Source organism: Macaca nemestrina, chromosome 11, assembly GCF_043159975.1.
Source record: "Macaca nemestrina isolate mMacNem1 chromosome 11, mMacNem.hap1, whole genome shotgun sequence".
Classification (NCBI taxonomy): domain Eukaryota; kingdom Metazoa; phylum Chordata; class Mammalia; order Primates; family Cercopithecidae; genus Macaca; species Macaca nemestrina.
Genome location: NC_092135.1, coordinates 38,097,002 through 38,113,609, shown reverse-complemented (window position 1 = coordinate 38,113,609; position 16,608 = coordinate 38,097,002). Strand labels below are relative to the sequence as shown.

At 34.4% G+C, this 16,608-nt stretch overlaps 1 protein-coding gene across 3 annotated transcripts in view; it reads left to right on the top strand.

The window, feature by feature from the left end:
• Positions 1-16,608, top strand: part of LOC105492606 (LDL receptor related protein 1B) — a 1,932,714-nt gene that overhangs the window by 1,873,857 nt on the left and 42,249 nt on the right. For 2 of the 3 annotated variants that reach the window (XM_011759820.3, XM_024796262.2), the window contains exons 85-86: positions 9,965-10,139; positions 14,201-14,305. In XM_011759820.3, coding sequence (XP_011758122.2) covers positions 9,965-10,139; positions 14,201-14,305 — 280 coding nt within the window. Of the gene's footprint in view, positions 1-9,964; positions 10,140-14,200; positions 14,306-15,167; positions 15,282-16,608 lie in introns of all 3 variants that reach the window. The other variant, XM_011759819.3, reaches the window with a different exon arrangement.

Sequence of the window (16,608 nt, the reverse complement as noted above, 5' to 3'; positions counted from 1 at the left end):
ATGATGAGGTGAGATGTTGCCTGCCCTCCGGTTAGGCTACATACGTGATGACAATAACTTTCCTCATGATGCTCTTATCTGAGATGGAAATGTTTTTCATGATTATCTCCTATCCAGCTTTATTCACCATCCATTTCTCCATGAATTCCTTTTCAGTTTTCAAAAATTGAGTCATTACTTTGCACTCTGAAAACATTTTGTTTTGTTTTTTGTAAAAAATAAAGCCATGTATTTGCTAATGAAAATCTATTATTGATCTTAATTATTTTCAACTATGTTAGCCTTTAGGATTCTATCAGAGTTTAAGCACTCTGGAGACATGTACAGTATTAACATTGTAGATACTAACACAGTAGATGTTAATAAATTGTATTAGGTTGAAATTAATTGAACCTTAATACATACTCAGGGTCTTGATAGAGAAATTAGGGCCTAAATATGGCAAATGGCTTGTTTATGGCTGTGGAGGCATGGCCTATATTTGCATGCTTCATTTCCATTCTTTTTCAGGCCATCATATGCTTATTCACTTATTTGGGTTTCAGTTAGCCTCATCTGATAAGCCATATTTAGCTGTCATCTGCAACTCAGCTTGCTCACAAGTCTCAAATGACTTTATTACTTATAAATAGTTACTTGCTAAAATCTTTTATAGCTGGACTGCTTTAAAAATAAAGAACTACTCAACTCAAAACACTGTTTATAAACAAAAATTATGAATACCTCCTATTAGTTTATCTGGTTAAAAAACATTGTTACGATAGCTCTATGAGTTGATTTTTGACTATTTTGAAAACTATTGATGCCATCATTGTTAATATGCATTTTACAATGGCAGTCTGTCAAAAATTGAAATGCTGGTACTTTAAAAATCCCACCCCATATGTCACTCACTCAAATCAAATTTTTGGATAATTTGGCTGAGTTTTACATTTTCCTTCTCCCTGGACACTTAGAGCTGTCACTGATCAAGATAGATTTTATTCTTTAATTTTCAAAATTCCTTTATATATAAATGTTTGAAATACACTACTATTTTCATTAGTAAAATAGAAAGTGGTATTTCCTTAGGCATGCTTTCCTGATGAAAATTTATCATTTCTAATCAGAGTTTTGCAGACATTTTTTCCTCAGTTAATATTTAATTGGTATACCTGGATTTAATGTTTGCCTACTTTATTAAACACAGCTCTGACTTTGGAAGGTATATTTAGCACTATGCAATACAGTTTAATTATTAAAAATCTTAGGCTATGTAAAACATTTGAGGAATGTAAAAAGGATAAATCCTGATACTACTTAAATCTTTTTAAATTCTATTTCCTGATTTAATTCTTTGAAGGCATAAATGTATACATAAATGACAAATTGTATACAATGTATACAAGTTACTCTATGTGTTTTGACTCCTAAGCCATGCTAGATGAACAACTGACACTCATCTGCTGCTATGTATCTCTAGGTAATGAAAGGCCACAATTGCTCTTATTAAGATATTTAAGAATTATAAAACTTTTCCAGAAAACCTTTCCAATGTCCTCATCCTAAATTAGATGTAAGTAAATGATAATGCTGTAGGTATGTCTTACTTTGTGGTTTCTCGGCTATTACTTTGGTTTACTTATTTGTTTGGAGTGACCCAGAGTTGATCATGTCTGATAATTAATACATCACCTTGATGGTTAAGTGTTTTCCTCAAGTGTGAGAATCCCATGCTTTGAACCAACTATCCATAGATAGAGAGAGAAACATCTAACTTGGATTGGAATGAGAGACTGCAAAGGATAACATCTGACATTTGAACCTTCAGCTGAGGTGTGAGAATGCCAGCTTGTGTCTCTGAGCTTTGAGATTATAGGCTGTGTTACTATCATGCAGACTTCTTGTGGGTCTTGCTGCCTTTGCCGCTACAGGATCCTTTAATATTCCAAGTGGTGGGTAGGTCCTAGGATATCCACAGAGATGCGATGCTTTCCATTTTAAATACACAGAAAGGAAAGAGAACAGCAAAGATATTCAAATTGCTTTGTAGATTTGTTTTCCTGAATGTATTTTTGAATCACTAAATATGAAACATAAGAATTTATCCTCTACAGTTAGGCCTATTTGGGTTTGAAGTTCTATTCTACCACTTATTTGTGTGCAAGCCTTGGCAATTGCACCTCTATGTGCATCAGTTATATTTGTCTATAAAAAGAGGATAGCACCATCTAATGCTTGTGACTATACCAAACTCATGTGCCTGGCATGTAGGAGACAATTAAAAATGTGTGTTTATCATCATCATAATTATCATTTACATCATTTTACTAAAAGAAGTCTCTAGTCCTAGAGAGAGGGCACCACTGGGAACTAGTGGGTGAGGAAGGAATCGTGGCATAATCTTAGGCATCATTTAATGTAACTGCTTCAGTTCAGAGATGCCTAAAGGGTATCTTAGAGAATTTAATCAGGTAACTCAGGTGAGGTCAGATTGTTAGGCTGAGGAAGAACTGGACTTAGGCTTCCAGTACCTCAAATTCTGTCAATTTTTTTTTCTTTTCCTTATTTTCTCATCCCAGTATAAGTATTCATCAAAAGTTTATAAAATTATATCGTTGGTTGCTCTGGAAATTCTACATTTCATACAGATATTGAAGCAACCATAAACCAGTCTGCAGGGATAATATCAGCAGAATGCATAGGATCTACTGCCTCTGGGACACAATGAAATAGCAGTGAAGGTGGAATATAAATTGCACTGAAACTGGCTCCTCAGTTACAGAATGCCTGGGGATATGCACTGTGAAATTTACCTAGTCTTTGTGTTGGTAATTCCGTCCTACTGTTAATTTGTTGTTGGTTTGTGTGTATGAGTGCAGCCTTAAATTATCAAATGCATACTTAAATGATGAATATAAAACCATTTCAGAAAATTTATTTTTAAAGGCCAGATTAAAATTCAGTGAAGTAGAACAATAAATGTATATTAATATGATGCAATTATATTAATGTCTAATTCTCATATAATTAGTTTCCCCTATATAACCTTTCTGTATTAGCCATTAAAGGCTCTCCAGTTTCTCATTATCCTTATATGGTATCTTCATACCCTGCTTAGCTGATATTAGTTTATTTTGATTTTCTTCTCTTTAAATTTCACACTTCACTAATTATTACAATGCGAATAGCCCAATTGCAAATATGAGTAAATAGCTAAATAGTTTTGGCAATTACTTTTCTATAGGAAAATATTAGGGAAATAAGTTAAATGCAGTTATAAATTGTATAGCTATATGGCTTTCCATAAATATTTGTAAACCTGTGTATTTGCCCATACATGTGCATATTTTTATGTAGAGTCTATTACTGTGAAAAGATTAAAGGAAAATGCATTTGCTTGTATTTCTGGTTGCATGAAAAGAAACATTAAAAGAGAAAGAAAAAGAGAGAGAGAGAGAGTGTGCAATAATGATCTCCCTTGAAAATTACTTTACTTCTGTTGCAGAAAATAGCCATTCATTTATTCTTCAGTTACTATCTACCTAATTACCATATGAATACTCTGTAATTACATATTCATCATTGTCCTTTAGATTACATGATTGTGTTTGGTGCTACTATGTAGTTCTTAGTGTAATTACCCCAACAGAGGTTATAACAATTTTTATATTGTGAATATAAAGGGTTGTGTAATTTATGGTTCGCTCTACTTTCTTAGCACAGATTCATTACATTTCATTATTATTCCTTCTTACCATATCTAGACTATCTCATCTGTTATGCCATTCAGGTCAGTAAAATGCTCAAAACTTATGAAATGACATGCTCGATAGGAAGGAAGACATTACTTTGGGTAGTAATAACTTTAGGCTTTAGCCATAGTAACCATTTAGATCAATGTTGGGTCCTTTTTTCTTCTTGCTTTAACCTTATGATCGACTTGTCAGTTATCTCAGAGCTAGTGTGCCATCATGCATTTCTGAGTTCTTTCCAGGGTTCCTAGTATACAATAAGGTGCATACATGTCCACAGCAAATAATCAATTATGAATTCCTCATTTCCATTTTATATTCATAGCCAAATTGCACATGTTGTTCATAAGATGATTAACTGTACCATTCATAAATTGACTACTTCTATTGACCAGTGTACCTAGACTCATCTATCTTGTCTTCAACCACTCTTTACTATCTTCAGTCCCTTCCTTATCCCAACCCCTACAACAACAACTAAAAATCTTTCATCATCTATATTTTTCTTCTAAACTGTCATTCGCCATCTATCACTGTTTCCAACTTTATTTTAGTGCTACTAATTATTAAGCTAAATTTAAAATTTGAACAACAAAATAAAATGGTTGTGCCTGAAAGTGGAGTGTGAGTTGAGTGGTTGTGTATCTGTGTTATAAAGTAGAAAGCCATCCCTTTGCTGCACACCACCTCCTTTATTTTTCGGGAAATTATTAAGTTTTTCATTTAGATTTGCCTACTTCTCCATATTCAGTAACATTTCACTTAGCAAAGGTGAAATATAAAAATTAAATCCGAAGGCTATAAAACTTCAACAACAATTGGTCCTCTTGGTCCTTTACTAATAAATGATTAGTAAAGTATCAATACATTTTACTTAAGAAAATATGTATCTATCTTTATAAAGGCTACTTTCAAAATTATTTTAAAGATTTGTAGTGCTTAAAGTAGTAACCTCAATGGGATCATGAATATTTTTAGTGCTGTGGGATGAAAAATAAAAAGGTGTTTATCTAATAACTATTAAGTTTCTGTTTTTTTTTTTTCTTCAGAGCTTATAGATCAGGAAAGTAACCTTTAGAACCAAAGTAAACAATTACATACTGAAGAAGCCTTCTCATATACTATTCTTCAGACTTTGCTAAATTAGTAAGCCAGTTTCCACTGGGCTGAGAAGTACTAATGAAGTATTCATTTTATTAGATAAATGGCTGAATTGATACTTGGAATTTAAATATGAGTGTGTAGTAATTATGTGAGAGTATATAGAGAGGTGACACTCATGAAAATATGGCACATATTTATACAAGTTTACACAGATGCTTGTAATTCTAAGTGCATTATAGATGTGAAGGGAATAAGAGAGAAATTAAACTAGCATTCTTATGATTTACTAATATTGCAGTTATTACTTTGAGTCAATTACAGAAAACCGGGACTTTGTTTGAATCACCCAATTTAGAAATAGACAACACCATCAGATGTTTCAAACTCTTTCCTGGACTTGCACATAGCATGCACCATGATAACATTTGAAATAACAGAGGATGCTTGAAGAGATTATTTTGCTTTACAATTTACAAGTATCCAATGATTGTGTCATAGCCGAAATATCAGATGCTAAAGTCTCTTATTAAGTAAGATCTGCTTTCTGCTGTGTTCAGGAGTCTTGGAGTGGGAAATGAGTAAATAGGAAAGCCCTTAAGATGAGAGAGAGAGAGAGAGAGAGAGAGAGAGAGAGAGAGAGAGAGAGAGAGAGAGAGAGAGAGGGAGGAGAGGGTAGGAGGCAAGAGAAAGGGACAAAGGCATTTCATAAACGTCAAAGAATAGGCCCTAGAATCCTAACGGGTGCAGAAAACAGTCCAACCAAGCATCTAACTCAGCAGCTTCCACATGCTTCAAATATTAAGCCAAATAACTGGAGATAGAAGATTTTCACAGCAAGGCAATGGGAGGCAACTCTGCCAGGGCTGGAATGTAGTGAGCAACTCTTTGCCCCTGAATTTTAACTCAGCATGGAGTGTTAAGAATGTGAACCGGGTGAAATGAAATGTCTTCCCATTTGAATATCTGTAGAGAAAAGGTTCAGAGCATAGAATTATTTCTGCCATTTTTAGAGGGGAAAAAATGGAATGGCTTAAAAACATGCAATTTAGAATTATTTATTAAAGTGTAAATTCTAATATTTGCTTTTTTCCCAATTTTATCATAAGCAAACATTTCTTTTACAGTCTTGGATTCTATTTTTATGCCATGAGGCCAATCAACTGCATTGAATAATGCTTATCTGACATGCTATGAAAAAAAAATATTGGATGCATTAAAGAGTGAAGGATTTTCTGTAAAGCATAAAAAGTGAACCATTAATATTTTTTAAAAGTTGTTCCTACAAAGAGAAAAACTATTTAGCCTAGTTAGCTAAATAAATGAGAATTTCTAAAACATTCTAAGGTAGCTCATGTACCTCTTATTTAAAAGAAAAAGCATTCTCTGTTGAAGTGTAATATACACAGAAAAGTTTAAAATCACAAGAAACAGTTCAATTAAATATTACAAGGTGTACACATCAGTTTAAATCAGCATTCAAGTCAAGAAAAACATTATCAGCACCGCAAAAATTCCCTCATGTTCCCTCATCACTGTCCTTTCTCGTCTCCCATAAGATAAATCCTTCATGACTCCTAAAACCATAGATTCAATTTAACTTTTGAACCTTACATAAATTTTTAAAAATGTAGTATATTTTTGTGTCTGTTTTTCTCAATATTATTGTTGTGAGATTCATCCATATTTTTGCTTATAGCTGTATTTTTTGTGTTTGTATACATGCATTTTATTGTATAAATGAACCATAGTTTATCCATTCTTGGGACAGACATTTAGACTTTTTTTAATTTGGGCTGCTTTTTTAAATACTGCTGTGCATATTACATGTATATTTCTTGACATACATGTGCATGCTCTTCTTTTGGGTATATGTTAACAGCAGAAGTGCCAGGTCATAAGGTGTTCATATGCTGAAGTTTAGGAGATACTGCCAACCGTTTTCCAAATTGGTTGAACCAATATTCTCTCTCACGGGTAGTAGATGAGAGTTTCCACTATTATTATATTATCAATCTGGTGGATGTGTAATGGTATTTCATTGAAGTGTTAATTTAATTTGCATCTCCTTGATTACTAGTGAGTTATGTACAGGCCCACATCTTTTCATTTTATTCTTTATTACTTATTTATTTATTTATTTTTGAGACAGAGTTTCACTCTTGTTGCCCAGGTTGGAGTGCAATGTCATGATCTTGGCTCACTGCAACCTCTGCCTTGTGGGTTCAAGTGAGTCTCCTGCCTCAGCCTCCTGAATAGCTGGGATTACAGGTGCCTGCCACCACGTCTAGCTAATTTTTTGTATTTTTAGTAGAGTTGGGGTTTCTCCATGTTGGTCAGGCTGGTCTCGAACTCCTGACCTCAGATGATCCACCCACCTCAGCCTCCCAAAGTCCTGGGATTACAGGTGTGAGCCACTGCACCCAGCCCATCTTTTTAATATAAATCTAAGATTTAATTTATGCAAAAAAACCTTATAATTAGCATACTGCAGATAAGTTTTTTAACTTTGACCTTTAGTACTTTACGTTAAATGCAAACTATTCTTTGCTGGAGTGTGGTCCTGGACATTCATCAACCTTCAAAATATTAACCCATTTTCTTCTAGTTATTTGGGTCTTTTCAGGGGTGTAGTTATAAAAACAAAGTGCTTCAAAACTATACATGAGAAATTACATTTTAATTTTGGTTTTCAATGTTAGTTAATAAATAAGCTATTTTGGTCAAATCAAATCTATTTACAAGTATTAGACAATGTAGTCCCTTTGCCAACTAGTAAAATTCTCTCCAGATCATCATTTCTTACATTTTCTAGTTCCCATGGGAACTACCGGGGCCCCATTTCAGACCTATGAATTAAAATCTAGGAGTGGGTGGCAGGGAAAGGCACTGGAATTTTCATCTGCAAATAAGTTACCTATATGATTCTATAATTAATTATATCCACCATGGCAACCTTTGAATAATGGCATAATAAGAAAATGTTACAAAGAAACATCAGCAGACTTCTGTTTCATCAGACAGCTAATCAGCCCCAGTGGATGAAATTTTAAAGCAGTTGGGGGCAATATTAAAAGAGTTTTTATGAATTAGAGGTATCTTGCAACCTGCCTAAAGAAGGTTGTTCTTCAGAGGTTTCTTCGTTGAATGGGAGGCTGTCCTGGATGATCACATAGACTGCTGTTGATACATTCTTCATAAAGAAAAACAGCATTTGTGTTGTGTACATATGCCCTCCAAGCCTAGAACACAACTACAGAAACCATAATGTATGGCTACTAACACTATGTTAAATTTCAGATCTCCAACTCTCTCACCTTTTGAAAGTGCTATATGTCTTAAATATATCCAAAACCCTCATTAACAGACTTAAACCCTGAATCTCAATGAAGGTACTTGGCATAATGCAACGGCAAGCATAGGAATGCTTGAAATAAATTTCCATAAATATGAAGCAAGTCTGTCAATAAATTTCTCTCTGATTAAATAAAGGGCTAGATAAACATAAACATGAGAATTATAAATTATGTTTTAATTTTTCTTACCCATTATAATTGTCATATAGCAGGATGAAGTTTATAAATTGTGATTTTTATCTCAGCTAATCTAATATTGCTTCACAATTAAATAGAAAGAAATTACATCTTCTAAACACAAAGTCTAGAATCAATTTAATCAATTATTTTGCATAGGATCATTTGTATTATTAATTTCAATATTTAAGTGTGATAAATGATAATATATCCATATATAAAAACATAGACATGTTTGCTTTTCAAAAGACAGAAGCAGAATGTCTAATTCTATTGTTAGAGTGGTTGTTATATTATTAACTGGTCTTTGTTTCATTATGCATGTTCAAGGGGTATAGAAATATTTGGGTGAAGTGTTCCTTTGTAATTGAGAAAATTGTCTGTGATGCTCAATGAGAAATGGCCTTCAAAACAATAGGTTCAGATTACAGGGAGCTTCATGACTGATGGGAATATTAGTCTCTTACCTTAGAAAAGGATAATAGCCTAGATTTCTGTTATTATTCCCCGTGAATGATGGATCAGTTAGTCTCCCAGCTTGCTTTCCTCTTGCAGTTCCATGAGAGGTATAACTTGTCGTCTGCTCACCTGCTTAGGGATGCAGAAGATACCTGGGTTTGTTCTGCTGCATGTACAGGGAGGCTTATTTCCACAAACTAAAGTCAGGTGCAGGGGTAGGAGTCCTCTGCTCACCACATGTGGCTGACTGCCACTGTCACTGCTTGAGACTGTCATCACAGCACTTACTACTGTTACTGCTTGGGACCGTCATTACAAGACTGAATGAAGGAGCGAATGTAGAAATGAAAACTTAAGACAAAAGAAACTGCATTAAGGAAAGGGCCAAGGGAGGAAGAAGAGAGCTCCCTGCTTCTAGTGAGCAAAGGCAACCACCAAGCTTCTATAGCCTTTCGTATTTATTGGGTAATAAGAGCAGGTCGGCTGCTTAATTGATCACAGGTTCATATTGTTACTGGCAGGCTTCAATTATGCTTAATCATAAGAAACATTTGTGCCTGGATCATGACTGCCCTCAGCAGTCCTTCTGGGTGGCATACACAATTTGTCAGTTTGACAACATTCTGCATTTATGAGAAACAGTTTGTGGCTTACTCGTATAGCCTTCAGTGGTATACCGATTTGATCACAACCCTCATTCTTTCGGCCTCCAACAACCAAACATTACTCTGTTCTCTGGATGAAAAGAGGAATGAAGGAGGCAACAATAAATGACATCCAAAGAAATGTTAAGCATTTCTGTTCATTTCAAATTATACTAATGTTGTTCATTAGAAAGAAAGCGAAGGGAACTTGTTAACTTAAATATTCAGAACCAAACGAGTTTGTCAGCTAGCATTATAGCAATACAAGCTCTCTCCTCTTACCCAGAGGAAAATGATGCCTAACTCAAAGAGGAGAATCAATAGCCATTATTAAAGAATTCTACTTTATGTGTAATTATAAGCTGTTTTTACAAATTAATCTACCTATTGATTGATCATTTTTAAGTAATAAATGAAAGGGTCACCTTTATTATGACTGAAGAAAAATGTCCTGTAATATAATTTTATTTTTCTGTTGTACCTTTTTTCCTAGACGTGTGCCACTACTATTGTGTGAATTCTGAGTCATGTACCATTGGGGATGATGGAAGTGTTGAATGTGTCTGTCCAACACGCTATGAAGGACCAAAATGTGAGGTTGACAAGTGTGTAAGGTGCCATGGGGGGCACTGCATTATAAATAAAGACAGTGAAGATATACTTTGCAAGTAAGTGGATATCCAGCTTAACTTATAAAAGCATTTGGACCCCAATGGACATTGCAGTTCAGTAATAAATTGTAAAAACTTTGTAGATAGTTTTTATTCTAAAATTCTGTATTGTGCCCATTGTAGTTTTAGTGGCTAGAGAATAAATCTAGTTCATTTTAATTTAACCCGAACTTACTCAACATCTATTGAGAATATCTGGGAATTATGAAAATCTATTATGTAATAAGTTGGTCATATTATTCCCTATACCAAATATTCCTAAGCAAGAAATGCTGGCATTCAGCATACTTCCAAAAACTACATGTAATATTATTCAATTAGATTAGCTCAGGCTTTTAATTGTTTCATCATTGTTATTGACAGTAAGTAGGTTTGCTTTTCTGTTGCGAATTGATTTGTCAAAGGAGGAGCAAAAGACCTGTCTAATGAAAACACACATTGATCCTTTTTTTTTTTTTTAATCTGACTTTGAACATTATGATCTAAAGCAAACAGAAGGAATAATGTGTTCTGGGAAGTAATTAAAACAAAAATCTTCGAGGTTGACTTTCATTGCACTGCCTTTTACCCTTTGGCTTTAAGATTAAGTGAATGGAGAACGGAACATCGCGGCTAAAGGGTGGTGCCATTCAGTTTCTATTGTGAAACAAGTCTATGCCACTGAGGTTAGAGATCAATCCTCACTCCAGACCTCTTTTAACAGCTTTTTAAAGGAAGGGCTTATAAAGGACTGGACTCTATCACTTGCCTTGCTTGGGAGTATAATAAATAAGAATATGAGATAGGAAAGCATGCCATAAAGTGTCCATGTCACAGCTTCCACTGAGAGCTCGCCAAGGGTGCCGGATGAGTTATGTTGCTCTGCCAAACAAGGCCCAATAAAATTTTATTACGAACAACATCAACAATTTTTATTTACTCTCATTTTAGAATTTACTCTAAATATGATTTGTATTATCATTATGAATGACATTTACACAAACCTGCAAAATTGGGATATTTGAAAGTACATTTTTTAGTAAAGTAATTGAAACTATGATTGATATATAAATATCTGCCTTGGATAAGTACATAAAAGTGAAACACATTTTCATATAAACTATCCAAATCATGTTTCCTCATAAAGCTCATTTGTTCTTTGTGATGAAACTGTAGCATGACAGAACTGTATTTCAATTAGTGAGTGTACATTGTTCTCTATGTCCTGTGCACCATATCAGGATAAGCTACGGAATCTTCTTTACAATTCTATTCCACTTACCCCAGAGATCATGGGCTATCATATGAGAAATGGTGTTAGCCAAAGTTTCCTACTCATTTTACCTTGGAAAAGCTCATGTGAATGTGCAGAGCCTCTTCCCTTTATGTAAGGAAGAAAGGGCAGAGCTCAGGGCCCCTCAGTATCACTTGCTATCCAGTCAAAAATGCCTTCTCCTAAACAGAAACACCAGATTCTCACAATGAGCAGGCTATTGAGGTGCAGCATAAGAGTTTGTGTTTTTTAAGTGATCTTTTTGGAAGTGTATAGGTAAGAATGGATAAATAACAATTGCTAACAATGAGGAGACAGTGGAACTTTTAAAATAGGGAATATAGTAATACTTGATTTATTAAACAGGCTATATAACACTTGAACATGACAATACAAACATAATTCTTTGGATTTTCTGAAATCTGTTAGAAGATTAAAGTTCGTTTTTATTTCCATGATACTTTTCACATTAGCATTAAAATGAAGTTATGGTGCTGTTGGAATTTCTGTTTCATAGGTAAAGAACAGATAGTAAAGCAAAATTGCAATAAAATTAATCATTTTTACTTAATTAGGAAAATTCAAGCCATCAAGTATATTTGTGATTTCAAATAGGCAGTTGTGTTTCTAATGAACAGCCTATGAACTATTAAGTAGAACAGGTACTCTATGAAGTATAGTGAGTATAATCTTTAAAACAGAGCCAATTGCATATTTTTCTCTTTTCAGGAAATCAAAGTGAATACTGGTAAGGAAAGACTTGATCATAATCTTGAATAACCTAAATTATGTCTTTTTGATGAGCATTGCCATGGGAATTATTTGTGTGGACTGAATAGTAATTAACTTTTGGAAAATGATACAACACATATTCTCTGTGTGTGTGTGTGTGTGTGTGTGTGTGTGCATGTGTGCTGAATGCCTCTAAAAAGAAAATTATTATGAAATATGAGCTGCACTCTTTGATGTATTGTAATGATTTAAACTATTTGTATTTCACGTTTAAAATGTCTACAAATTTCTATCTTCAATTTAGGATTCAAACAAAAACTTTAGAAGGAAAAAGAGGCAACATATTCTGTATTCATTGGAAGCAGAGGTTTCAAAGCAATCAATTAGTTTTTTTTTTTGTCTCTTTTAGATGAGATTTGTTATACAGTTATTTTTTTTTTTTGTAGGAAATCATTTAATGTATAATGAGCTAATTTTCCCTTTTGAGGCCATTCCTTTGATAAAACAAGAAACTAATTTTTTGACCTTAGGATTTTCAAAGAGGCTGTGCACGGAGGACAAGTAAAAGTCCCTTAGATGCACTTAGTCTATCAGATACCAATACCACTGATTGCTTATTAATTCACTGAATCCATATTGGGGTGCCTCTATAGGTTATAAAGGATGGGATAGTCTTTGTACAAACTTGAGACCACCCTCCCCTTCTCTATGTCTTGTTCTGTTTCCCTATATCTTTATTTCACATTTTATACATAGTTACACTGCTCACTGCTCTTGTTTATCTTGAAAAGAAATGTGATTTCACAATCTAAGCTTTTCAGAAATATCTTCAGATTAAATACCAATGAATGTTAAAAGCAGTTGAGGGAATTTTCAGTAGCTGCACGACCCACATGAGGTAAAATGAACATGCACAGAATAAATGAACTACATGCCAACCAATTATTTTTAGGCATCTCACCTATCATTAGAAATCACCCTATGACAGACGTACTACAACAGATATCCATCGTGGAGAGGATCAAAGTGATCAAGCGATATTGTAGCCGGATTATTTTGTCAAGGTTATGTCCAGATGCACTGTGATACCATTGATTGTTTCATAGCAGCTAATACTGACATGACCACATATTCAGAATTGCCAGCATGATCTGCTGTTAATTCTGGTTTTGACTCACAGAGTAGGTCCCTGGATAGTTTGAAATGTTGATGCACATTTCTGCATTCACTCAACAGGTTTCACTGTCCAATCTAATTGTTTGAGTATTTATTTAAAAAATGTAACATGGCAAGTAAAAAATATCTGTGTTTTTCCTAGTATTATTATGTTTATTTTTACGATGTAGCAGTAGTTATTTATTCTTATCCCTAACATGCGATGTGACTTTAAACTTAGAAACATTTTGGTAAGTTTCAAGAAAGCCTGTCTCATTACTTTGTTGTCATATTGCACATTGCCCCTGTAATATAACTGATTTTTTGCTGTTGTTGTTGTTGTTATGAACTACTCCATGTTTTTTTATGTTAGAATAAAAATAGTTCGACATTAGTTACAATACATATTCAAAGAGAAACAGTGGAATAAAAGTGGCTACAGGATAACCCTCCACTTTCTTCTGAAATGTGGGGTCTAAAAGTCCTAGCATTCTTTGAAACAGATTTTCCACTTTAGAAGAAAAGCTAAAGCACTTTTTTCCAGAGTGCTTGATCATGTGGTTTATCATTCACACAGACGTCACCAAACCCTACTTACATGAAAAAGCAACAAGATATTGATGCTAATGTCCCCTGGAAGTGTAAATGATAGACATTAGAGTATATTTTTTGCACAAATGTTTATATTAAATGAACTGGTTGAAAATTTGAAAATTATCAGAAGGAAAATGTTCTGGCATCATTCTAACATAAATTAAATAAAAACTGCCTCTAGTGGGTCAGACGTCCTGAAAACTTCCTTTTAACCAGCCACTCCATCTCTCCTATATGATGAATATTCTCATCCACAGAGAGTTTATGTCAGTTTTCAGCAATAATGTTGCCAATAACAATGAAATTTTTTTCTTTGTTGTTGCAGCTGCACTAATGGAAAGATTGCCTCTAGCTGTCAGTTATGTGATGGCTACTGTTACAATGGTGGCACATGCCAGCTGGACCCGGAGACAAATGTACCTGTGTGTCTGTGAGTATTTAATCAAGTCATGGGCATTTTATAATAAGCCTTTGTATGTACATGAAATCCCCGTTCTATTATTCTCCTTTCCTGGGGTAATTTTAAATGAGTGTTTCATGGACATCTCTGATCAAGTATTGTCCCTCATCAGCTCACGTGCTGCAGAATCTCCTCCTTCATCAAATTGCTAATGATTTCATGAGGAAGAGCTCATTCTGTTCTTAGCATCATACCATTTCAGACATGCATAGACCTTTGAACTTGGAAATGCCAGAGAAAATTGTAATAATTCTATTGACCTTATTCTCATATGTGAAGCCCAGAGATAATCATCTTTTATGAATCCTTTGGTACTTATGGCCATTTTTTTCAAAAGAACTTGTAATATTCTTTCAAATGTATAATGCTATTTGATGTTTGTATGAGACATAGACTGTTTTATTATGTAAACCTACTAAGCCCCTGGCTGCTTTAGAATAAGTTGAGTGTCTGGGTTTCTCAACACCTAGGAAAAATATTGGGTATATCCATAGTGCTCCTGAGAAAATCTGGAATTTAATATTTTCCCCCCTCCATGATCTGATTATCCAGAGTGGATAATTTGAAATAAAATCATTCAGATTACATGGTCACTGTTGGGAGTTTCATCACTGTTTGACTGGAAGGATGATGCCCACGTATAACCCACATCTGCATCCCGCTCCCGACCTTGTCAGAGTAGCATGTGATGAGTGTGTTTGAGAGAGAAGTGAGCATATCTGGGAACCTTTCGTTCAAATGTTACTATCTCTGTATGAAATGAATTTAAAACATATTTAGCAACAAAAAAGTCAGACGCTTTATTTAGCTGTATTTTACTGAAATTCTGCAGATGCTCTGTGGGGTTTAAAAGTCAGCGCTGTGACCAGAAAGAGAACCCTTGTGATCACTACTGTCAGAATGAGGGGATTTGCACTTTAACTGCGTTTAATGAGCCGAGATGCAAGTAGGTTTAACCTTCCACTTACCGCTGCGCTTCGTGTGACATCATTTCAGGCCACAGTTCATTGGTTTAAATCATGAACATCCACATGCATTTCACAGAGTATACTTAATCTCGGGGCTCATCTGTGTCATACACACTTAACCTTTGCTTCACTCACCAACAAGTGTTTGCACCACAGACTGCTAGAGTGTCTAGAAATATAATACATGTAAAAGCTCGTGGAACTGTTTAATAAAAATACATTTGCTAGAAAAGAGTAGCTTTTAATTAGAGAAGTACAGAAGCAGGTGTTTTAAGACTATTTCTGTGTACTATATTTGGAATGCTAATTTTTATTTAGTAACTGACTTTTTATTTCAAACACAGATGAAGTGCTATATTTTGTTTTCCAAAATTTTACTGAGAACTGCCCTACCTTCATCAGTAAGACCCTCTTTACAGATGAAAAGTCTTAGAGTAAGACCTTTTTTACAGTCTGAAAAATTTTCAGAAACTTTGTTTCTTAATACTTTAAATCATTCTTTCTTGATTCAGTTTGTAGTGTTTTGAACATATATGCAAAGTAAACTCATCTCCTCTGAGAAATTTCTAGGATCACCTTTGGGGTAACTGTCAATGTTCATCACAATGGAAATTATTTTTGCATTGTGCCTTTGAGCTTTAGAGATCAATTATATCTGGCATATAATCCTTAATAACCAGTGTCATAATGAGTAGCCCTGATTGGAATCTGATCACTTCCAGTAATCTCAAAGTACCTAGTAGTGGTTTTAAAGCACAATTGTATTAAAATTCAGGTATTTTATTACCAAAATGCTACTATTTTATTCATAATGAATTGCTGAGACTTGAGGCAGAGGCTTGAGCTGAAGGAGTTTTGTGGTGAAGGTGATACTTGTTGGCATGTAAAGGAAAGTCTTGTAGATCACCCACAGGGACTCTACATCAAAAGGTTTGACAACACTTCAATTAACAAGTGATTAGGGCTTGAACTTGGGTATTGCAACAAGAGAAAAGAATGAAGAGAACAATAGATTCATTAACATTTCAGAGTTAGTATATCTAAGGTTCTCCTTGGCCAAAAATTGATTCAGGTACTTATTTTATTTCTATTTTAGAACACCAGTAATGCTTCCTCTGAATCCCAGTCTTCGTTTGTCCTGCCCCTGTCTCACTAATTCTGGGCAAAATATATCCATTTCAGGCCCACTTTTCCCACCCAAAAATAGATCTCAGGATGACTCCCTGTCCAGAGAACGTACCTGTGTTACGAGAATAAAAATCTCTCATGGGTGTAGCAGCCCACATTGATTTTTTTTTCCACTTT